General features: G+C 41.2%; 1 protein-coding gene across 6 annotated transcripts in view; it reads left to right on the top strand.

Annotated features, from left to right (window-relative positions):
• Window positions 1–25,804, top strand: part of LOC132392730 (diacylglycerol kinase beta) — a 521,872-nt gene that overhangs the window by 264,626 nt on the left and 231,442 nt on the right. For all 6 annotated transcript variants that reach the window (XM_059967021.1, XM_059967020.1, XM_059967019.1 and 3 more), the window contains 2 exons: window positions 17,366–17,464; window positions 20,008–20,121. In XM_059967021.1, coding sequence (XP_059823004.1) covers window positions 17,366–17,464; window positions 20,008–20,121 — 213 coding nt within the window. The remainder of the gene's footprint in view (window positions 1–17,365; window positions 17,465–20,007; window positions 20,122–25,804) is intronic.

Genomic DNA, 25,804 nt, shown 5'->3' with positions numbered 1-25,804 from the left:
AACATAGAAAATAGGTGCAGGAGTAAGCGATTTGGCCCTTCAAGCCTGCACCGCCATTCAGTATGATCATGGCTGATCATCCAACTCAGAACCCTGGACCTGCTTTCTGTCCATACCCCCGATCCCTTTAGCCACAAAGGCCATATCTAAGTTCCTCTTAAATATAGCCAATGAACTGGCTTCAACTGTTTCCTGTGGCAGAGAATTCCACAGATTCACCACTCTCTGTGTGAAGAAGTTTTTCCTCATCTTGGTGCTAAAAGGTTTCCCCTTTATCCTTAAACTGTGACCTCTCATTCTGGACTTCCCCAACATCAGAAACGATCTTTCTGCATCTAGCCTGTCCAATCCCTTCAGAATTTTATACGTTTCAATAAGATCCCCACTCAATCTTCTAAATTCCAGCGAGTATAAGCCTCATCGATCCAGTCTTTCTTCATATGAAAGTCCTGCCATCCCAGGAATCAATCTGGTGAACCTTCTCTGTACTCCCTCTATGTCAAGAATGTCTCCCCTCAGATTAGGGGACCAAAACTGCACACAATATTCTAGGTGCGGTCTCACCAAGGCTTTGTACAACTGCAGTAGAACCTCCCTGCTCCTGTACTCAAATGCTTTTGCTATGAATGCCAACATACAATTTGCCTCTTTCATCGCCTGCTGTACCTGCATGCCCACCTTCAATGACTGGTGTACAATGACACCCAGGTCTCGTTGCATCTCCCCTTTTCCTAATCGGCCACCATTCAGATAATAATCTGTTTTCCTGTTCTTGCAACCAAAGTGGATAACCTCACATTTATCCACATTAAATTGCATCTGCCATGAATTTGCCCACTCGCCTAATCTATCCAAGGCACCCTGCATCCTCTTAGCATCCTCCAGCTAACACCGCCGCCCAGCTTCGTGTCATCCGCAAACTTGGAGATGCTGCATTTAATTCCCTCGTCTAAATCATTAATATATATTGTAAACTACTGGGGTCCCAGCACTGAGCCTTGTGGTACCCCACTAGTCACTGCCTGCCATTCTGAAAAGGTCCCGTTTACTCCCACTCTTTGCTTCCTGTCTGCCAACCAATTCTCTATCCACATCAATACCATACCCCCAATACCATGTGCTTTAATTTTGCACACTAATCTCCTGTGTGGGACCTTGTCAAAAGCCTTTTGAAAATCTAAATATACCACATCCACTGGCTGTCCCCTATCCACTCTACTAGCTACATCTTCAAAAAATTCTATAAGATTTGTCAGACATGATTTTCCTTTCACAAATCCATGCTGACTTTGTCCGATGATTTCACCTCTTTCCAAGTGTGCTGTTAACACATCTTTGATAACCGACTCTAGAATTTTCCCCACCACCGATGTCAGACTAACTGGTCTATAATTCCCCGGTTTCTCTCTCCCTCCTTTTTTAAAAAGTGGGGTTACATTAGCCACCCTCCAATCCTCAGGAACTAATCCAGAATCTAAGGAGTTTTGATAAATTATCACTAATGCATCCACTATTTCTTGGGCTACTTCCTTAAGCACTTTGGGATGCAGACCATTTGGCCCTGGGGATTTATCTGCCTTTAATCCCTTCAATTTACCTAACACCATTGCCCTACTAACATGTATTTCCCTCAGTTCCTCCATCTCACTAGACCCTCGGTCCCTCACTATTTCCGGAAGATTATTTATGTCCTCTTTAGTGAAGACAGAACCAAAGTAGTTATTCAATTGGTCTGCCATGTCTTTGTTCCCAATGATCAATTCACCTGTTTCTGACTGTAATGGACCTACATTTGTCTTGACCAATCATTTTTCTTTTCACTTATCTATAAAAGCTTTTACAGTCAGTTTTTATGTTCCCTGCTAGCTTTCTCTCATAATCTTTTTTCCCTTTCCTAATTAAGCCCTTTGTCTTCCTCTGCTGGTCTCTGAATTTCTCCCAGTCCTCAGGTGTGCCGCTTTTTTTTGCTAATTTATATGTTTCTTCTTTGGACTTGATACTATCCCTAATTTCCCTTGTCAGCCACGGGTGCACTACCTTCCCTGGTTTATTCTTTTGCCAAACTGTGATGAACAATTGTTGCAGTTCACCCATGCGATCTTTAAATGCTTGCCATTGCACATCCACCGTCAACCCTTTAAGTATCATTTGCCAGTCTATCTTAGCTAATTCTCGTCTCATACCTTCAAAGTTAACCTTCTTTAAGTTCAGAACCTTTGTTTCTGAATTAACTATGTCACTCTCCATCTTAATGAAGAATTCCACCATATTATGGTCACTCTTACCCAAGGGGCCTCGCACGACAGGATTGCTAACTAACCCTTCCTCGTTGCTCAATACCCAGTCTAGAATGGCCTGCTCTCTAGTTGGTTCCTTGACATGTTGGTTCAGAAAACCATCCCACATACTGATGCACCATCAATAACTCACTCTGAGACGTAAGGCGAGATAGCGGCTTTTATTGACTGGAAGAAGGAACCAGGAGTGAGTGACCATCATTCTACATCCTGGAGACTGAGGCCGAGCACCAGGCCTCAGATCGCCTTTATACAGGGGCCTGTGGGAGGAGCCACAGGAGCAGTCAGCAGGGGGCGTGTCCAGACAGGCACACATAGTTCACCACACATACATTCCAAGAAATCCTTTTCCTCAGCACCCTTATCAAATTGGTTCATCCAATCTATATGTAGATTGAAGTCACCCATTATAACTACTGTTCCTTTATTGCACGCATTTCTAATTCCCTGTTTAATGCCATCCCCAACCTCACTACTACGGTTAGGTGGCCTGTACACAACTCCCACCAGCATTTTCTGCCCCTTAGTGTTATGCAGCTCTACCCATATCGATTCCACATCCTCCAGGCTAATGTCCTTCCTTTCTATTGTGTTAATCTCCTCTCTAACCAGCAATGCTACCCCACCTCCTTTTCTTTCCTGTCTATCCCTCCTGAATATTGAATATCCCTGGATGTTGAGCTCCCATCCTTGGTCACCCTGGAGCCAGGTCTCTGTGATCCCAACTATATCATATTCATTAATAACTATCTGCACATTCAGTTCATCCACCTTGTTATGAATACTCCTCGCATTGACACACAAAGCCTTCAGGCTTGTTTTTACAACACTCTTAGCCCTTATACAATTATGTTGAAAAGTGGCTCTTTTTGCTTTTTGATAGAGCAGGAGTATTCAACAAAGCTGTTCCCCAGTTTACATCCGGTCTCACCAATGTAGAGGAGGCTGCAGTGGGAGCACCAGATACAGTAGATGACCCCAGGTGAAGTGTTACCTTACCTAGCAGAACTGTTTGGAGCCCTAAATGGAGGTGAGGGAGGAGGTGAGTGGGTAGTGAAGGTGAATGGTTTCTGATGCATACAGTGGTAAGAGCCAGGAGAGTGATTAGTGGGGAAAGATGAATGGACAAGAGAATCACTGAGCGAGTGAACCCTGCAGAAAACAGAGAATGGAGGGTAGGGTGTAGGTTAAAAATGTGTTTTGTTGTAGAGACCTGTGGAAGATGGCAGAAGTTGCAGAGAATGATGTATTGGATGCAGAGGCTCATGGGGCGGTAGGTAAGGACAAGTGGAATCTATCCCTGTTAAGGCGGTGGGAAAATGGGGTGAACATGAATCTCCAGGAAATGGAGCAGATACAGGTGAGGGCAGCATCAATGGTGAAGACAGGGAAACCCCATTCTTTGAGGAAGAAAGATTTCTTTAAAGCCCTGGAAAGGAAAGCCCCATCCTGGGAATAGATGCAACGGAGACAAAGAAACTGAGAAAAGGGAATGGCATTTTTACAGCAAGTAGTGTGGGAAGAAGTATAGTCAAGATAATCATGGGCTTATAAAAGTTTGTCTCCAGAGAAAGAGACAGAAAGATCAAAAAAAGGGAGAGAGGTTCAGAAATGGACCAAGGGCAGGGTGGAAGCTGAAGGCAAAAGTTGTTGAAATTGACAGGCTCAGCATGGGTGCATGAAGCAGCACCAGTGGAGTTGTCAGTGTAGCCCGAAAGGATTTGGGAGGCATCGCCAAGGGTTGGAACATTGGCTGTGGCACATCACCAATGAAGAGGTAGGCATACCTAAACCTCAAGTCTGGAGAATGCTGGAGGAACCAAAAGAAATTGATCAGTTTTGCCAAAGGAGAAGCATGGTGGTGGAGGAGAACTGGTCGGGTCTGTTGTTGAGAAGGAAATGGAGAGCTTTAAGGTCTTCTTGATGGGGGTATAGTATTGTGTAGGGACTAGACATCCACAGTGAAAATAAGGGGATCAGGGCCAGGAAATTGAAAGGTGTTGAAGAATTCAAGAGGATGTGAAGTGCTGTGGATGTAGGTGGGAAGGGGGCTGAACCAAGTGGGATAAAATGGAATCGAGGTGTGCAGGCCCGAATTCAGTGAGGCAGGAGCAGGCAAAAGCAATGGGCTTACCTGGACGGTCAGGTTTGTGGATCTTGGGTAGGAGGTAGAAATGAGCAGTGCGGGATAAGGGAACTATGAGCTTAGTGCAGTGGTTGGGAGTTCTCCGGAGTTGATAAGATGGTGATGGTGTGGAAGATAATGGCCTGATGGTCTTGATGATGGTCCTTTTCAAGAGGGAAGTAATAGGAAGAGTCTGTTACTTGCAGCCTGACCTCAGCAAGATCGAGGTCAGTCCACCACACTGCAACATCCTATCTCTGCAGGCTTGATGGTGAGGTTGGATTGGTATGGAGGGCAGAGTGTTCAGAGGGGTTAAGATTCAAAGAGCACAGAGGAGTGCTGACGTCAAGCTGCTTGATATCTCATCGGCTTTTAGAGATGAAAAGATCCAGAGCAAATGGATCTGGAATGCATATTTCTCACACAGAAACAGTTCTTGTGTTCAAATGTATATTGGTTTAATGGTGTAGTGTGCAACTGAGTCCTTGAAACAGTTGCTAACTTCAGAAATGTATGCTGATGAAGTTATATAGAATATCTAAATTGTTCAAATAATTAAATATTTCATGTTCCTGATGAAAATTAAATCACTGGGGACATAATTACACCTTCAGCAAACTGTGTTCAACTACTTTGGCATTTTCACTTCATGTGTGCATGTTTGTACAATTTAGATTTCTTCAACTTTCATACATAATTTATTTTAAGGTATGAGAGAAAGCCAGAATCCCAGAGTTGCCTTGTCCTTTGGGTAAAAGTTGAGCTTTACTCTAAAAGTTTTCGAGCCTATTGATAGTGATGCTGTAAAACTGCTGAAGTTAGTCAGCAGCTGTGGAGACAGAAATAAAATCACTGGCTGGTTTTTGCAGGAAAGTGCAGAATCTAGCTAGGCAAGTTCCAGTAAGCTCAAGATTTCCATCTGCAACTCTGATACTAATGTTCCCAACATCCTGGCAGCTGTCACCAGCACATACAGGGCCCCTTATGCAGACTAGCAAAAGAGCATAAATTATATGGCAATAGTCTAGCAAGAATTCTCTGTTTTCCATTGGAACATCCCACACCAGGCCAAAGTTGAGTTTGCCATATGCACCCATACGTGCATGCACATGTATAGTGGGGAAAACGTGCCACCATATCTCAGGCATATAGCTTCTTATTTTAAAAAAAACACGCACATGAAAAATAAGCATTTTTTACAATTAAAACACAATTAGAATGGGAAAGAAAACCAAGTCTATTTTAGTGCAAATTGATCAGAGTTGTCATGGTGTTGTGAAACTGTAGTGGTTATTGGAATTTTGCTGGGTGGTTCAATGGTTAAGTGGAAATAGCTGTTCTTTAACCTGGTGGTGGAAGTACAGCCTTCTGTACCTCCTGCTTGTTTGAAAAGATGGAGTAGTCCAGATGGATGATGTTGCTTTCTTGTGCTAGTGCTGTCTGTAGATATGACTGATAGTGGGGATAGTCGGGGGGGGGGGGGGGTGAAGTCCACCCTTGACGTGGTGTGCTAAGTCCAATGATCTCTGCAACTCTTAGATTCCTGCACATTCAGATTGCCATACCAGACCATGATGCAACCAGTGTGGATACTTTCAACAAATACTTCCTACACCTGTGGAACTTTTTTTTTAGCGTGTTCAGTGACAAGCCAAAACTCCTTAACCTCCTAAGGAAAAAAAAGGCACTGATAGGCTTTCCTTATGATTGAATCTGCTTGCTGGGCCCCAGATAGGTCATCCGATATAATAATACCCCGTTTCTGGACATTGGTATTTCCATACAGGCCATGATGCAATCAGTTAGGATACTCTCCTCTGTTTGTCTGTAGAAGTTTATCAAAGTTTTAGATGACATGTCAAATCTAGACAAACTTCTAAGAAAGTAGAGGTGCTTTCATGCCGCCTTTGTGATGACACTTACATGATGATCACAGGCCAGACCCTCTGAGCTGTTAAAGCCAAAGGAATTTAAAGTGACTGACCCTCTTCACCTCCATTCCCCAAATGAGGACTGGTTCATGGACCTCTAGCTTCTTCCATCTGTAATAAGTAATCAGCTCTTTGGTTTTGCTAATGTTAATTGAAAGGCTCTTGTTGTGGCACCACTGAGCTAGATTTTCAATCTGCTTTCTATATGCCAGTTTGTCACCACCTTCAATTCAGTCAACAGTGTTGTCATCAGCAAACTTAAATACGATGTTAATTTTTCCCTGTTTTAATAGTTTCACATTTTATACTTGAATGTTTCTGAATGTCAGGAAATTCAGAAGTTGTAGTTTTTAGCATGCTCATTTGGTTAACTTGTAAACATTCTTCAGTGTTTCTTGGCTACTATTTATTCTGCATCCTTGTTGAAAATCTCCCATTGACAATTATTATTGATACTGAGACTGACTTCAACCAGATTATTCCCTTTGAAAGTTCTGCACAGAGGCAGCTAAAGGTTTGTAAGCAGGGCACCAGCAAGCATGTTAGCTCACAGCAGACTGCCTCATCTGGATGAGAGCTTCAGATCCTTGAGTCAGAACCAAGAAGTGTTAGAGACGTGATAGTTTTAAACAGATGCCTGAAAACGGAGTGGGTATTGGGGGGAGGAGGAGGAGGAAAACAAAAGAGAAAATATGTTAAGGGAAGGAGAGAGAAATTCACTGAAGATTTGTAGAAGGAAAATACAGGAGTAATGATAGGAAAAGCCATTTGGGAGGCAACAAGCCCACAGAGGGCCATTCCTTGACAGACTTCCTGTGGGCTTGTTCCCACATTCCACTGCCCACAGCAGACCATCCAGGTGCTTCCAGTGCCTACTCATCATCTCATGCGCGCGTGTGTATGCGTGTGTTCATGGATGTGCTAGTATCCTTGCAGTAGAGCCTTTCCTCCTTTCATCTTGTCCTCCTTGTCACTGAATTAAGACCGCAGTATGTTGTCCACAAGGTAACTGATTTTTAACCCCTGTCCCTCATTAAAGGAAATCAGACAGGCATCCTCCATCAGAATGGAATGCCTCTTCTTTGGTCACTAATGCCAATAGCAACAGACCCTAATCCTAGGGACTTGGAGACTCTGACATTTGTCTCTCTGCCCCGAGTGCGACAGCAAGGCGCAGGAGGTAGCCAGCTCGATGAGTAGCGCAATGGACTCATGTTCTGGAGGAGTGAACAAAAAGGAATGCATGAAGGGTCTGATGAAGAGTATCAGCCCAAAACTGTTTATTCCTCTCCATAGATGCTAACTGACCTGCTGAAATCCTCCGGCATTCTATGTGTTGCAGTCTTTGTGGAATGGGTTTTGCTATCAAGAATGAGCTACCGTAGCAAATCAGCACTTTTCAGGGGTTAAATGAACATTTCATGATCGTCCAGCTTAGTCTATTGTGAGGAATCTCACTCCTATCATCAATACATACACTCCAGCTCTACCAGTACCAAATGTGGCCAAGGAGGACTTCTACAATGAACTTAAAAAATCTATCCTACCTATCATAATCTTATAAACCTCTATCAGATATCCCCTCAAATTCCACCGTTCCAGAGAAAACAACGTATCTTTATCCAATCTCTCATTATAACACATGCCCATTAGTCTAGGCATCATCCTGGTAAATCTCTTCTGCACCCTCACCAAAGCCTCGACATCCTTCTATAATGGGGTGACCAAAACTGTATGCAATACTTCAGGTTTGGCCTAACTAAAGCAACATAACTTTCTGTCTTTTGAATTCAGTATCTTGTTTAATAAAGATAAGCTTGCCATATGCCTCCTTAACCATCCTACCAACCTTTCTAGCCACTTTTAGGGAGCTATGAACTCTGATTCCAAGATCCCTCTGATTATCAACACTGTTAAGGGTCTTTCCCTTTAGAGTGCGCTGTCTCTTTATATTTGACCTACCAAGGTGCAACACTTTACATTTGTCTGGGTGAAGCTCAATCTGCCATTGCTCTGCCCATATCTGCAACTGATCTATATCAGGCTGTATTCTTTGCCAGTCTTCTACACTATCCACAGCACCATCGATCTTCATCTCATCTGCAAACTTAACCCACCCATTACGTTTTCATCCAGGCCATTTATGTACATCATAAACAGCAGCAGTCCCAGTGCAGATGCCTTTGGAAGAGCATTAATCTCAGACCTCCAGCTACAGTAGAAAAAGCCCCTTCAACCACTATCCTCTATGTTCTGTGGGAAAGCCAGTTCTGAATCCAGGTGACCAATTTATCTTGGATCCCATGCATCTTAATCTTCTGGATAAGCTTCCCATGAGGGACCTTGTCAAACGCTTTACTAAAATCCATGTAAAGAACATCCACAGCCTAACCTTCATTAATCACCTTCATCAAAAAAGTCAAATCAAGCTAATAAGACATGACCTGCCCTGCACAAAACTATACTGGCTCGGTTCTCGAAATGCTTATAAATCCTATCCCTAAGAGTTATCTCTGATGACTTCCCTACCACTGACATGAGACTCGCTGGTCTATAATTTCGAGGATTATTCCTTCTTGAATAATGGAACATTAGCTACTTGATAGTCCTTTGGGAACTTGCCTGTCAATAGGACATAAAGATTTTGGTCAAGGCCCCAGCAATCTCTTCCCTTGCCACTGTCAATAACCTGGGGTTACAAAGGCTCACAGTCATCATGATAACTCACAGCCAATGCTTTTGGACAGCTGTCTGTCCGTCAAAAGTATCACCTGTGAAGAATATCTTGGCTTTTTCTACCAGAACACACCAATGTGAGCTTGATGAGAATGACCCTGTTAGATGGGTAAGTTAGCTCGTTTCTACTGACATATAAATCCCGTTTGTGATAGATGTAATTCTGAAGTAGCTTCCTTGACACGTATGTTCAGGTCTTGTCCTCTTCTAGGAAAATATTGAAAAGATATTTTTGTTATTACTTCATTAGTTCTGTGTGTTGATATACAACCTCATCCTATTACTGCAATTTTTGGACTACCAGTGATAGACTCCAGACATTTACCCTCATCAGCTTGTTGTCTAATTACATTTGTGACATTAATAGCCAGAAGATCAATTTTACTTAAATGGAAAGACTCCAACCCCCCTATCACATTTCAATGGTTTTCCCAAACAATAACATGTTTAAACTTGGAAAATATTAGGAGTGGTACTATTGACCCTTTGGTTAAATTTGAAGAAACTTGGAGGCCATTTATTCAATATTTTCATATGATCTATGTTGACCCTTTCTGAATCCTTTTTTATTAATTGTTGTTCTTGTTGTATAGAGGAGCAGAGTTAATGACAAATTATAATTTTAACCGATGAAACATGGCAGCCCAATCTTTGTATTTTTTAGTTTAGTTTTTCTTAGTTTAGGGTTTTTTTTCTCTCTTTTTATAAAATATCTTTTTCATGGTTAGTTACAAAGAGACTGGGAGGCTAAACTCTATTTGTTACTTGGAATCTGTGTTTTTACATGTTAACCATTATTAATGTAATCCCGATCTCTATTACCATTATCAATATTGCTATGTTTATTAATTTGAAATTTAATAAAAAGATTGAAAAAGAAAGAAAGAGAATGACCCAAACATCCAAACACAACACAACGGCAAGGAGGATTGAGGGACAATAGCACCGTGGATAATTTACAGAGCGAATAAACAGAAACCTGCACCACTGAACTAAAGACACAGGTCTGCTTCTCATCTGGGGAACTTAAATTCAAATTAAATAACTATCCCAAAAATGAAAAAAACAGTAACATCATTTTTGGTAACTGTTGTTGGGTAGCACAGGTCAGAGGGTCATGGCCTCACTGCACCAGGGAACTGGGTGCAATCCTGAGCTCGGATGCTGTGTGTATGGAGTTTGCATGTTCTGCCTGTGACAACGTGGGTTTCGTCCCACATCCCCGTTTCCTCCCACGTTGGGTTTGGCAACTGTAAGTTACCACTTGTGTATAGATGAGTGGTACAGTCTGGGGAGTGAAAGGGAAGGAAATCAGGAAAATTAATTCACTCTTCTGTAGTGTTCTTTGCTGAACCATAAAGTGAATTTTCAAATGCCACAGGCATGATCCTTTAATTCCCTTCTTTACAAGAGGTTTCCTCTTAACATGAAGGGATTTAGAGAGAAGAGGAAGGGAAGTACATAAAACTAAGAACAGAAATAAAAACAAAAATCCCTTTGGCTGCAGAAGAATGTTGAGTGGGTGTTTTCAGCAGCTGAGTGGGAGAGGGTTAACTATCAGCAGACCTCGATCCGAGAGCTGCCTAGTAATTCGGTTAAAGATTGTATTGTTTGTGCCAAGGGTGGCTCATAGAAATTCAATTACCAGAGCATAAATTATGTAGGATCTAGAGTTTGTTTTCTCCATTTCTGATGCTGGGTTTATCTCTTTGAAGTGTGCACCTACTGTCCTGTAATTGCTTATCACATCCCGAGTGTGAATACTGAACCCCCACCAGGGACTATTTATCCAAAAAAAAGTCGAAATCTATTTGTTGACAGCATATAATAAATTTTGAATAAACTGTTTTGCCACAATAGGCATCTGTAACTAATACAAAAAGACCTTTGTTGTGTCTTTGGCCTACATATGAAGAAATCAAGTCCACTCAAAATTCCATTAAAATGTACTCCCTACACATCATTTCCAAATATATAAGTTAAAATGAGCACAGCTATTTTTCCATCTTTGGAAGTGGAATTAATATGAATATTTTGCACAAATTCTTGGAAATATATATTAATGAATTAATTGATCTAAAAGGATTACCCCAAGTACATACATTTTCCTTTCTGTAGGTGGAGCTGATCCTATTATTTTCCCAACATTGATTTTAGTTTTGCCATGTTTACATAACAAAAAGAGAATTGCAGACACAAGATTTTTTTTCCACAAGGAATGAATGTCATGCAGTTTTAGGTGTGTCCATTGTCACTTGGAAGCACACTTCAAACTCCCAAGCAAACACCAACCATGTTCTTCAAATTAAGTCAACAAACTTATTGCTGCAGTATCAATCTTAATATTAAGGCTGCATGGGGCGGGGCGGGGGGCGATGAGTTACATAAAACATTCTTAATCTTGATTTTTCTTCTCCTTAAATGCAGGAATCTCACTCTGGATTAAAATTAAATAGAATAGAATTCTATTGTCATTGCACAAGACAGCAAGATTGTGGTGCTACTCCATTCCCTGTAAAATAGATACTTAAAATGCATGTGGTGTGGCTCACTTAAAAAAATTCCCATATTCACATGCAACAACTGCCTTAGATAGTCCAAAACACTCAAGGGCCATTGACTAGCCGGGTGTAGTATTATTTAGCTGCACAACAGCCCTCGGGAAGAAAATGTTTTTCAGTCTTACTACCTTGACTAAGGTATTTGTAAATCTCCTACCAGATGGCAGGAGATTGAACAGACATTTTTTGAGATGGGATGTGTCTTTAATGATATTACAAGTACGCCAAAGACATCAAGAGTAGTAGACACCCAACAGAATCAACAAACTAATTCGTAAGGCCAGTGATGTTGTGGGGGTGGAACTGGACTCTCTGACAGTGGTGTCTGAAAAGAAGATGCTGTCCAAGTTGCATGCCATCTTGGACAATGTCTCCCATCCACTCCATAATGTACTGGTTAGGCACAGGAGTACATTCAGCCAGAGACTCATTCCACTGAGATGCAACACTGAGCGGCATAGGAAGTCATTCCTGCCTGTGCCCATCACACTTTACAACTCCTCTCTCGGAGTGTCAGACACCCTGAGCCAATAGGCTGGTCCTGGACTTATTTCCACTTGGCATAATTTACTTATTATTATTTAATTTTTTATGGTTTTGTATTGCTATATTTCTTTACTAATCTTGGTTGGTGTGACTAACAAAACCCAATTTCCCTTGGGATCAATAAATTATGTCTGTCTGTCTGTCTCCTCAGTAGTGTTGATTCCCAAAAACTTGAAACAGGAAAGCCTTTCTGCTATTTTACCATTTATGAATAGTAGGGCTTGTTCAGGATCTCTTGACTTGCTAAGTCAATTATTAATTCTGTTGTCTTCTTGATGTCGAGTGATAGGTTGTGGTTCCTGCATTTGTTGCCACAGCCAGCTGTGGAGGCCAAGCCAGTTGGGTATATTTAAGGCAGATTCTTGATTAGTCAGGGTATGGAGGGATATGGGGAGCAGGCACAATGAAATGGTGGAGCAGAGTCGATGGACTAAATGGCCTAATTCTGTTCCTATATCTTATGGTCTTGTGGAAAACTTCAAGGAAATTGGACGAAGTCAACAGGATTCTTTGAAATGCTTGGACAATTTACTTCAAAGTACTGTAAATGTGCCGTTGTTAAAGGGGAACTGAGGAGTATATCATATTTAAGTTTTTGGAATACATTTGATAAGATGTTGCATCAAAGGTTATTTATCACGGTGTTGAGGGTGATGGGTTGGCTAGATAGAAGATCTGATGGTTTAAAGAGTTTTCTGGTAGACAGCATGAAATAAGTACTGGGCCTCAATTTTGAAGAATTATAAATAATGGATGAAGACAATGAAGTTAATGTTACTAAATTTTCTGACATCATACATACATGGTAAGTTTTGAAGAGATGTCAGGAAGCTGCAAAAAGATTTAAATAGATTGTGAGTGGGCAAAAAGCTGAGAAATTGAGAATGAAGTAAAGTGTGAAATTATCCAATCTGATAGTGAAAAAAATAAAGAAGCATATTATCTAAATGGTGGCAAATTGCAGAACACTGTTGAGGGATTTAAGCATCCTAGAACATTCTTCACAAAAGGCCAGTGTTCAGGCACAGAAAGTATTGTTAATTGCTGGGGGAATTGAATGCAGAATAAAGAGGTTATACTTCAGGTGTGTAGAGCTTTGGTAGGACAACATTATGCCCTGTATTGACCTTACTTGTAGAAGAACATCAATGTATTGGACATTGTTCAGAGAAGGGTTATGAGATTATTACCTGCGATGGTTGCCTTAAGGAAAAGTTGGACAGTTTATACTTGCGTCTACTGGAGTTTAGAAGAATGAAAGGTGACTTGATTGAAACCTAAAAGGTCCTGAAGAGTCTTAATGAAATGGAGATGATGTTGCTATTTTTTGGAGAATCTAGCACTAGAGGTCACTGTTTAAAAAATAAGAGGTCATTCATTTTGTTTGTAATGGAGGAATCTTTTTGTCACTCAAAGATCATGAGTCTCTGAACCTTTGCTACAAAGGGAGGTGGAAGCAGAGCCTTTGAATATTTTAAGATGGAGATAGTCAGGTTTGTTATTTCAATTAGCAGAAAAAGGGGAGTGAAAGATTGCAATGGGTGAACCAGAATATGGAGTTGAAGTTAGTCAGATCACCTATAGTCATATTGAATGGTGCAGCATACGTGAGGGACCGAGTGGTTTCCTCCTGCTTCTCGTTTGTGTGGTTGTATGTACCACTACATTATTAGTAGTCAAAAGCTCAAAGAGCCATGTGGGAGGCAACTTACCCCACTATCTGAGTATGAACTTGCTCATTCATTTCTATTTTCTGATGCTTTTCCCAAATACTTTTATAACAGTTTTGTCAAATCTTTCCATTTTAACAACAATTTTGCCTAATATCAATCACTATTTCAAATCATTTCAGGAAATTACATGTCCGAACAAATTTCTGAATGAAGAAACATCGAACCTATCCTTCTCACAAACAAGAGGAAGTCTGCAGATGCTGGAAACCTGAGCAATGCGCACAGAACACTGGAGGAGCTCAGCAGTCCGGGCAGCATCGGCCTGCTGTGCGTTCTGTGTGTGTTGCTCAAACCTGTCCCTCTGGTCATGATCATGGATTTGTGCCATGTTATTATCGATTCACCAAGCAGCAATGATTGTTTCTCCACATTTGTTTTACTAATATCTTTTAATTAGGCTTATTTATATCAGGTCTTCTGGATGGGTATTTGGATTGGAAGTGCTTACTGTGATATAGGCCTAATGTTGGCAAATGAGGCCTCACAGTTGGATGGACAAATGGACCGGAAGGTTCTGTGTTGTATCTTTCTTTGAAGGTAATTCCTGTATTTCAGTTTGGGGGTAGAAATTTTCCCTTACAACACTTGCAAATCAAAGCTACAGAATAAAATTGAATCTTATTGAAGTCATCTGAGGAAAAGTTAAATAAGTAATGACAGGTCTGGATAATATAGCATGTCTTCTTTAGTGCAGTCAGTTCAGTTTGTTGTTTAGCTGATGTTTTTCCAAGAGTTTTCCATATTATTTATCTTCACAATGTCTGAAGCTGAGCCAATAAGTTTAAGTGCAAGTTGTAAACCTAAACGATTACTTTTATTTGTTGTGAGTTGTATCATTAAACTATGCCACCTATATTTGATATGTGTTTAGAAGTGAATGCCTCCATTCACAGTTAAAGCTGGAAGATGATAGCTGCAGTTGCTCATGTCACCAAATAGCAGCAGATGAGATCTGGTTTGGAAATTGACAAAGTAATTTCTTAAGTGCCCCCACCCCCATGTGAGCCAGTAGCTGCAGTATGCATCGTTAGTGTTACGAGAAAAACATCCTGGAGAAATACATCTCCATTTATAATGTGAGATTCAATTGGAAATAAGGTTTCACATTATAGAAAATCATGGTATGGAATGTCTGAGGAATGGAATTCTTTGTGCATGTGGGAGTCACCTGTTGTAATTAAAAATACCTATGTTTTATGCTCTCAACATTGAAAACTTCTCTTCCCTAGCACCGTCGTAGCAAATATCTGTTCTACTCTCTTGAAGGCCTTGGTGTTGCTGGGATGGAAGGATTGTTTTGTGAGAAAGAAGGATGGCATATACTCATTGGAGTTTAGAAGAATGAGACAAGATCTTACTGGAATGCATCTGGTTCTGAAGGACTGGACAGATAACAGCTGGAAGAATACTACCCCTTGTAAAGGAATTTTGAACAGGGGGTGGGTATAGTGCAAATTTAAGGGATTGCCTCACTTAAAAATGATAGGAGAAGCAATTTCTCCTCTCAAACAATGGGGATTCTAAGGAATTCTCTATCTAAGAGAGCCTTGAAGTATGATCTATGCTAAGACCAACAAGCAGACTGATATTTTGGTCTATAGGGTAGTGAAAGGCAACGAGAGTCAGGCAGGAAAGAAGCTGAAGGCCAAGATTTGATTAACCACAAATAAGTTGGAGTACTGGAACAAACTAGAGGGGTTGAATGGTCACTTCCACTTGCTGATTCATATTCTGTTATAGTACAGAATGTCTGAGGAATGCAATTCTTTGTACATGTGGGAGTCACCTGTTGTAATAAAAAATACCAATGTTTTATGGTCTCAACATGTTACGAGGTTCAGGCTAGTTATGGTTTTCCTAACTAGAATATCCTCAAGAGGACACAGCTTTTGACAGGTCATATAATCAGTTACTTGTGTAGTTTAACACTACCTGAGTTTATATTTACTTGCTGCATCGGTTTATGTAAAATATCTTCCTGCTGGCAAATTTTATAGAGCTTAGACGTATTCTTCCATATTTAATGATTTAAGCATTGAAAACTTTGGTGTTTCCTTCCCCTTTAAAGTTCCCATATAGTTTTATGTGAATCTTTAATAGTACTGCAAAAAGTGCATCATCTCAGGTCAAAATGTGTTGCATTCAGTTTGAAGTCTCAGATCTGTATGCCCACTTGAGATTTTGTGAACTGATTGAACTATGTTCTCTGCAAATGTTGGTATTGTGTCACCATAACCTGCTCATCTAACACATACACACAGACTGATGGGTTCAACACACATTATATATCTCATGGCATTCCACTGTCTGATGCAGTTTACTGCTCTTCTACCAATTTTAGATCATAAGATATAGAAGCAGAAGTAGGCCATTTGGCCCATCGAGTCTGCTCTGCCATTCAATCATGGGCTGATCCAATTCTTCCAGTCATCCCCACTTCCCTGCCTTCTCCCCGTACCCTTTGATGCGCTGGCTAATCAAGAACCTATCTATCTCTGCCTTAAATGCACCCAATGATTTGGCCTCCACAACCGCTTGTGGCAACAAATTCCACAAATTTATTATCCTCTAGTACTAGACTCCCCTAACATGGGAAATAACTGCCATATCTAATCTGTTCAGGCCTTTTAACATTCAGAATATTTCTATGAGATCACCCCTCATTCTCCTGGACTACAGGGAATACAGCCCTAGAGCTGCCAGATGTTCCTCATATAGTAACCCTTTCATTTCTGGAATCATTCTCATGAATCTTCTCTGAACCCTTTCCAATGTCAGTAAATTCTCTCTAAAATAAGGAGCCCAAAACTGCACACAATTCTCCAAGTGTGGTCTCATGAGTGCCTTATAGAGCGTCAACAAATTTTCATTCATTGCACCCAATTTCTATTTTACTATTCATTTTAACTTTTGTCTGCAACCCTCCTGTGCAGAAACTTTTCAAACACTTACTAAAAATTTCCAAATGTAACTGTTCTGGTTTCACAATAACTGTGGTATGTGCCAGTAGAAAGTCCTTCAGTTTTAAGAGTTTGTCAGAAAAAGCCAAGGTTAAACTGTCATCTATTCCCATTCTTTATCATTTTCTGTTCTTTCTTGACAGAGTAGCATATAACCATCTTTTTCTTAAAATGATATTTTACATGGCATTGGAGACATTATCTGGTCAGTTACGTGCACACCGAGCATTTAGTACTTTTTCATTCCTTTGTGGTTGTATTATTTTCATTAACCATAATTGATTCTGTATCATTCTAATTGTTATGATCATGTCACTTCAATAGGGAATCCTTGAACTTTGATTCTTGTCTTTAGTGAGCCTGAATCAATTATGCATTACTTTATCTCCTTTCACCACTCATCATTATGCTTATCTTTAACTTTTAATGATATCTAACTTCAGTGAATTATTGTTTGTGTTTTATTTTTGCTGCAGCTCCACAATAAATGTGCCTCACATATCAAGCCTGAATGTGACGGTGGCCAACTAAAAGACCACATTTTACTTCCTTCCTACATATGTCCTGTAGTTCTGGTAAGTATGAAACATAGTTAGAAACTTTAGGTACAAAACAATCTGTTGGAAGAACTGAGCAGGTCTGAAGGGCAAAAAGGATCATCAGCAGTTTTGGGTCAAGACACTGCACCAGGTAGCAGGTCCTGTTGCAGTCTCACCCTAAAACTCTACCACAGATTGAGTTCCTCCAGCTGTTTATTCTTTGCTCTATGTTCCAGTATCTGCAGTCTACTGCATCTGGAGCTCACGATGTGGCCTCCTCTGCACTGGTGAGACCCCATGTAGATTGAAGGACCGCATTGTCGAGCACTTCAACTCCATCTGCAAAAAGCAGAATTTTCCAGTGGCCTGTAGCGATATGCTACACACAGCGCTGAAATAACGACACGCAGTCGGAAAGTCGTTTCGAGACTAGTTTATTCAAACTTTGCAGCGCTGGCATTTAATCCCTAGCACCCGCCTTCTCCAGGCGGAAATGACGTCAGAGGTGCATTACCAAAGTCTCTCCCCGCGCGCTGGCTATTTGTGAGCCAGTTTGCCTGCGCAGAAAGTAGGTTGCCACAGGCCAACCATTTCAATTCCTATCCCATTCCCATTCCAACATGGTGGCCCATGGCCATCTCTTCTACCACGATGAAATCATTCTTAGGTTGCAGGAGCAACACCTCATGTTCTGTCTGGGTACAACCCGATGGCATGAACATCAGTTTCTCCAGCTTCCAGTAATTTCTCCCCTTCCCCCTTCCCTCTGCTTCATTTCCCCTCTCTGGCCTTTTACCTCTTCTCTTCACCTACCTATTGCCTCCCTCTGCTGTCCTTCCTCATTCCCTTTCTCCCATGATCCACTCTCCTATCAAATTCCTTCTTCTCCAGCCTTTTCTTTATCCACATCATGTCCCAGCTTCTTACTTCGTCTCCCCTCCCCCACCCACCTGGCCTGACCTATCACCTTTTAGATTGCCTTCCTCCCCCTCCCCCACCATCTTATTCCAGCTTCTTCCCCCTTCCTTTCCAGTCCTGATGAGAGGTGATGTCCCAAAACAAAAACTCTTTATCCATTTTCATAGATGCTACCTGACCTGCTGAGTTCCACCAGCATTTTATATGTACTGATCTGCAGTCTTTTGTGTCTCCAGAAGTGGGTGGTTATTGCCTAAATTTTGTAAGCTTCATATTGCTTTTCTTTTTGGTGATTTTTGTTTTAATTTTGCTGTTTTTCATATTCTTACTCTAGGTTTCATCTGTACAATAAATATTGGCTTAAGAGAGTGAGATAGGCATTGAGGAGCAGATTTGCAGAGAAATTGCAGTGGCGTACAAGAGCCAAAGATTATTGAGAAAAGGTCTTTAGCTATCCAAATATAGCAGCAAGGGCAACAACGTAATGGAAAAGAGGAGGAGGAGTTCCTTCAATGTGTTTGGGAGAACGTATTTGTTCAACTACGCTTATTGCCTAGTGAAAAAGGCATCATTGCAAGACAGTTGTGGGAAATGGGGCAAGCCACGTTCAGGCATGTTGGAACGGCAGAATGAAGCATAAACATGAAGATATTTACTTTTGATGATTTTAGGCGGGATTGTCCCATATTTCCTGATTTTTGTTTCAGTTAAGATACCTGGAGTTGTAGAGTGTCTGCCTCACAGTGTACATTTCTGCCCAATGAATCCATGCAGGCTGTTTAAAAAAACCTATATAGCTAGTACCAGTTCTTTCTCCCCCCCCCCCCCCCCAATACTTATTGGTAGTCTCTCCAACCTATTCTTAATTTAGGCTCATATCTTCTCAGTTTCCTTTCCAATCTTGCAGCAGGAAGCATTGAATCAAGTTCTGTTTTCTCATTTCTTTAAAACAAGTCTACGCCAAGCATTAGCTGAGGGTCATCAGGAGGGGTAGCAGCGTACAACAGCCTGCTGTCTGCTGCCAGACTCCCTCATCCTCAAAGATGTTTATCACTAGTTTCCTGTGTCCATTGATTAGCTCAGTTGTTCAAAACAAGTAAGAGAGATGTAGCAGAAGTACTATCTGAAAGATCTATCAGAATAAGAGGACGTCCCAGGAAATCTCAGTCGCCTTGAGTTTTCCTGCAACTAACATTAGCTGTAGATATAATGATACATAATTCAGACATAACGTGATAATGCAGTGTTCAATTAGATGCATAAAATTTGCATGTGGTGCTTTCTTGTACAGCTATTAATGCTGAGTTCGTGAAAAGCAAATTATTTTGGCTGACATATCACCAAAAGGCACAAAACAAAATTTAGGTATAAAATCTATAAAATTAGGCACAAGTTATTCTGCAGGTGCTGGCAGCAACACACACAAAATTCTAGAGGAATTCAGAATGTTAAACGGTACCATAGATGGTGCCTAACCTGCTGAGTTCCTCCAGGATTTTGTGTGTGTGTTGTTAAATATAAAACCAGGATAAGTAAGTTACTTGCAAATTCCTGTGGCTAACTGCATCGTCTTCACGCGGGTAAATTTATGCAACTTTGTTCAAATTGGAAAAGCCGACACCAGATTCTCTTAATTGTTTGATTGATTTTCTGTTTTAAAGGATAGACAGCCCAATCAGAAAAAAGCTGAAAATCATTCACCAACAACTCCAACTTCAGATGACAATCAGGCTTTCAAATGTAATACAATGACAATGGATGGACAAGGACTGCAGGTATGCTTAAAATGATGGAATGTCTACTAGTATTGCTCATTTGCTAACTTTCTATAGTAATGAATTATTTCTTACCAGCTATGTTTCCATTAAAAAGAAACAAAAAACCGGAAGTACTCAGCAGATCAGCATTATTTGTGAAGGGAAACTTGATTGTCATTTTAGGTTGTAGACCTGTCATCAGAACTGGAAAAAGTCAAGGTAGAAATTGGTCTCTCTCTCCACCCACACTCCCTACCATCATCTATGCATAACACCTGAGAACTCACTCAGATATTCTTGCATTTTAACACCAATGCCCTCAAACCAAAGAAGAGAGGGGAAATATAAAACATTTGGTTTGGTCTTCTAGCCATCAGGTTGAGCCAAGAAGATTGTGTAAATTACATGAAGTGCTCATGGACTTTGCCCTGTTTTTCAAAAGCTACAAACTTCAGGATCATCCAAGGACAATGAGGGGAGATTTCATAGAGGTATGCAAAATTATGAGGGGTATTGATAGGGTGAATGCATGCAGCTTTTTTCCTCTCAGATTCAGTGAGGCAACAACTAGAGGTCATAGGTTATGGTGAAAAGTGAAATAATGGAAATCTGAGGGGGAGCTACTGCACTTAGAGGGTGATGTGAGTATGGAGCGAGCTGCCAGTGGAAGTGGTGGTTGGGGGGGGGGGTTGAATTGTAACATTTGAGAAAAGGTTGGATAGGTACATGGGTGAGAGAGGAATGAAGGGCTATGGTCTGGGACTAAGCAAAAAGCCTGGCCAGCACAGATTAGATGGGCCAAAAAGACTGTTTTGGTGCTGCAGTGCTCTGACTCTAATAATCAGCTAAAAATTGATTGCATCACTGAGGATGATATTTTCCCAGACCTGGGGAGCTTTTTAAAAAGGCAACCAAATGATGGAATGATACTATAGTAGTTAAAAGTACACTCAGTGGCCCTTCATTGGGTAAACCTATACACCTGCTTGTTAATGTAAATATCTAATCAGCAGCAGGTCAATGTTTAAAAGCATGCAGGCATGGTCAAGAGGTTCAGTTGTTGTCAGACCAAACATTAAAATGGGGGAAGAAATGTGATCTAAGTGACAATGACCATGTAATGATTCTTAGTGCCAGACGGCATGGTTTAAGTATCTCAGAAACTGCCGATCTCTTGGGATTTTCACACACAACAATCCCTAGAGTCTGCAGAGAATGGTGTGCAAATCAACAAAGTATCCAGTGAGTGGCTGTTCTATAGGCCAAAACAACTTGTTAATGAGAGGTGTCAGAGGAGAATGGTCAGATGGGTTCAAGCCGACAGGGTGGTGACAGTAATTCAAATAGCAAAGTGTTATTCAGTGGTGTGCAGAAGAACATCCCTGAACATAAAACACATCGAACCTTGAAGTAGATAGGCTACAGCAGATGAAGACCATGAACGTACAGTCAATGGCCACTTCATTAGGTGCAGGAGGTACCAAATTATGTCATTTTGTGTATATGCTTGGTTTAATTTGAAAGAGGGTTAAATACAGAACACTCCCAAGTAATAAGAAGATAGAATGGAAAGACAGTTCTTGCTCTGACTTCTCATCTTTTTTTACAGTCTTGATGAAGGGTCTCAGCCCAAAACATCGACAGTTTACTCTTTTCCATAGATGCTGCCTGGCCGGCTGAGTTCCTCCAGCATTGTGTGCGTGCGTGTGTGTGTGTGTGTGTGTGTGTTTGTTTTTTGCTTGGATTTCCAGCATCTGCAGAATTTCTCAGCAGAATGGAATATTTCCAGTTTAATACTGGTTTAAAAATACAAATGGAAGAAAAAAGTAGGACTTCAGCCAAATCTCCAGGTCCTAATGATTTCTATTCTGTTGGTATAAGAGCCAGGTGGCGTCACTTACACTGCGTTCATTGTTTTCCAAAGCTCCCTCGATTTAAGGATTATGCTTCTGAGTTGGGAAGTTGCTCTGTCAGCCCTTTGTTTGGGAATGGAGAAAAAGGATTAAACTAGGAAACCACTGTCCTCTCAGATATAAGCTTAATGTCAGTTCCAGTGAAGTGACTGGACTCTTATCAGGCAAAAAGTTATTGAGGAGTTGCTGGTTGGTAAAGTGATCATAGACGGCACCGATTTGTGATGGGCATCTCAGGAACTAGTTAAATTTTTGAGGTTAATGGCATAATGGAAAGGGGTTGTCAGTGGATGTGTCTGTGTGCACTCAAGAGAATGCAGACATTATTGATAAAACACAAAAAGTTTCTGAATTGGAAGTAGTTATTTGCTGTGGTTAATAAATTGTTTAATAAAGAAGAAGGTTAGTGTTCTTAATTTAGTTTATCTTAATTTCATAAATTAAGATAAAGGATCAGAAGTTTGAACACCAACGTAGCAGGTAAACTTAGTTGAGAGCAACAATAACTTCAATAGATGGGAATAAGAAATTTTAAAAAGACCATGAAGTGAACGTAATTGTAATCTACACAATATTGGAACAGTGAACTGTGTTGGGCAGAGTTCAAAATTATGCAACTATTTATTTTTGATCCAAGAAAAATAAACTTGAATAATGTAGAAAGAATCAGATCTGTGAACGTGCAAGGGCCCTTGAATGTCCAGTTACAGATTGCTAAAAAGTAGAGCACAGGTATAAGGAGTAATTAAAAATTCTGATTTGGTAAAATTATTGTAAAGGGTCTGGAAAGGAGGTGATGTTGCAGTTGTGCAAAGTCCCGACCAAGCTGTCTGGAATGTCACATCAACTTTTCAGCATCCCAACCAAAGAAAGATGTATTGACTTTGGAAGAGGATCAGTAAGGCTTACCAAACTGATACCAGTGATTATATTTTCATGCTCTTTCTCAGGAAAATCCAGAAGAAGCCAGTGGCAGTTTAAATTAAAGCTAAAACATTTAAAAGTGAAATCAGAAAAGCCTTACTCATTGGAAGGATAATAAAAATCTAAGGTGCTCTTGATCGTGGATGAATTAAACATTTCCAGACTTCTTCACTCAGAGCGTCGCAAGAGTGTGAAATGAGCTGCCAGCACAAATGGTCCATGCAAGCTCGAGTTCAACATTGAGGAGAAGTTTGGATAGGTACATGGATAGTAGGGATATAAAGGTCTGTGGTCTGGGTGCGGGTCGTTGGGAGTAGGTAGTTTGAATGGTTTTCAGCATGGACTACCTGACGTAAAACTGCATCCAGGCATAGGGGTCCGCGAGGGCAATGAGGATGATGGAATGCTTCTTAACTGTCGCTGGTACTCCCAGGTGTCCCTTGGGCAAGGACTAGCTCCTGTCAGCCTCCCTTACCAGGGTTACGGTGAAGACTGGCAGCAGGGTGTTGGATGACGGCATTGGTGGAAGAACTCAGCAGGTCAACAGCAATAATGTCAGCTGCGCAAGCGGAAGCATGCCATAAAGACATCAATAGCCGGGCAATTTAGTCAGTGAGCGACCACTGCGCTGTGAGAACGGCGTGGGGGACCACACACAGAATCCTCTTTCCTCCAAGACAACCACTTTCACGCTACGACAGGACCAATGAATGACAAAAACCATTCCGTGGGCAGTGGGACCCACAGGCTGTGGCACGGTATCAGTGCTACTGGGGAAGAGGCTGACAGCACTTCAATTACCTCTGGTCATAATGATGACTCTGGGGGAAATCCTATTCCAGGAACCCCAGAATCTGACACGACCAGTGCTGGAACGACCCTCAGACTTAACAAACATTGTATCAATATTGGCACTTGGATTGTTTGCACTCTGTGAAGCACAGGGAAGCTTCACCTTCTCATCGATGAAATCTGCAGAATCAGCTGTGATATTATTGGAATAACAAAGATCAGATGGTCTGACAGATGTTATTTTACAACAAAGAACAGCTACACAATGTACTACTCCAGATCTGAGAAAGGAGGAAGAGCAGATGTTGCGTTCACCTTGAAGCAAGAAGTAGCTAAAGCAGAACTAGGCTACAGCCCATTGAACGAATGACTAATGTCCGTCTGCATACAATGCAAGCCTTTCCTAATCACACTGATTGTCAGCTACTCACCAACTAGCGATGCAGAGGAGGAAGAGTTTGAGGGACACTACAACAACCTGCAAGGCCTCGTGGATGATACTCCGAAAACTGATGTGATCATTCTAGGTGATTTCAATGCAAAAGTAGCTCAAACATCTCTGAATAAGGAAGTCATGGAAACAACAGTTTAGGAACACCAAATGAACGGGGGACACGGCTGGTTGAGATTGTCAAGAAAACCACCTCTGTATAATGAACACAATGTTTGATCACCACCCTCGGCGCAAATACACATGGACAGCTCCTGATGGTAAAACCAGGAAACAGATTGATTATATCGTCACGATCAAAAGATGGAAATCAAATATTATGAAATGTAGGACATATCCAGGAGCTGATTGTGATACTGATCATCATCTGCTGTTGGCCAAGGTGACGCTCAGGGCTATGAATGTAAAACGAGCAAAACCACCAGTCAGATATGATCTCTCAGACATACCAAACTCTCTCAGCATAAAGGTTTGCGTTTTGAAGCCCTGCTGAACTTACAAGAAGAGGTCGAACCAGAAGAACTTTGGAATGTAACAAGAGATGCAATGACAACAGCAGCAGAGAAACACATTCCAAAGCAACGCAAGCACAAAGGCACAAAATGGATCACAAATGAAACGCTGTATGGAGTAGAATAAAAGAGATTGGTGAAAAGGTCAGAAAGGAACAAGCAAGTAATATAAGGAGCTGAAGCGTGAAGTACTACGACGACGTAGGCTTAACAAAGAGGCAAACCTACAACACATCTGCTCCAACGTGGAAAATAAGGCCAACAAAGGCAACAGCAAGATAGTTTATGCTGCAGTAAAAGGACTTACTGGCACCTTCACACTAAGAATTGGTGCAATCAAAAATGACAAAGGAAAAATTCTGACAGAAGATGCAGATGTGAGGGAAAGATGGCTCAAGTACACCAAGAAACTCTATGAAGATCATGAGAATGAAAGCCATGACAAAGCCATTGACTGGACAACACTAGAACACGAACCAGAGCCACCGTCAGAAGTAGAAAGAGCGATCGAGAAGATCAAAAAGAATAAAGCACCTGGTCCAGACAACATACCACCAGAACTACTGAAAGCAACAGGCACCTCAAAGGCCCACAGACTGGCAAATGGCCAACAGACTAGTGCAAATCTGTCTACTTTCCAATTCCCAAGAAACAGGACCTCCTGCAGTGCAGTAATTACAGAACAATTGTATTGATATCACATGCCAGCAAGGTTCTACCCATGATTATCTCTGAGAGACTAAAGAACCACATAGAAAGCGAGATTGCACTCAAACAGGCTGGCTTCAGGAGTGGCCGAGGTAGCAGGAACCAGCTTTTCAACATGCACCTAATAATGGAGAAAATGAGAGAGGTCAATATCCCCCCCCCCCCCTGTACATCTGCTTCACAGACTACTCAAAGGGGTTTGACTGGGTCTAATACATCAAACTGTGGACAACAATGACTCAACTGGGCATGGCACCACACCTAGTGGCTCTTCTAGAAACAATCCTCCAGCCTTCGGACCACATCCGGTGAGACTGAATCATTCTGCAATGGGAAAGGAGTCCGCCAAGGCTGCATCCTTTCTCCACACCTTTTTAACATCTACACCGAGATGATCAGAG

This window comes from Hypanus sabinus, chromosome 4 (genome assembly GCF_030144855.1).
Source record: "Hypanus sabinus isolate sHypSab1 chromosome 4, sHypSab1.hap1, whole genome shotgun sequence".
In the NCBI taxonomy this organism is placed as follows: Eukaryota; Metazoa; Chordata; class Chondrichthyes; order Myliobatiformes; family Dasyatidae; genus Hypanus; species Hypanus sabinus.
The sequence above is the reverse complement of the archived record's forward strand: the minus strand, read 5'-3'. Positions and strand labels throughout refer to the sequence as shown.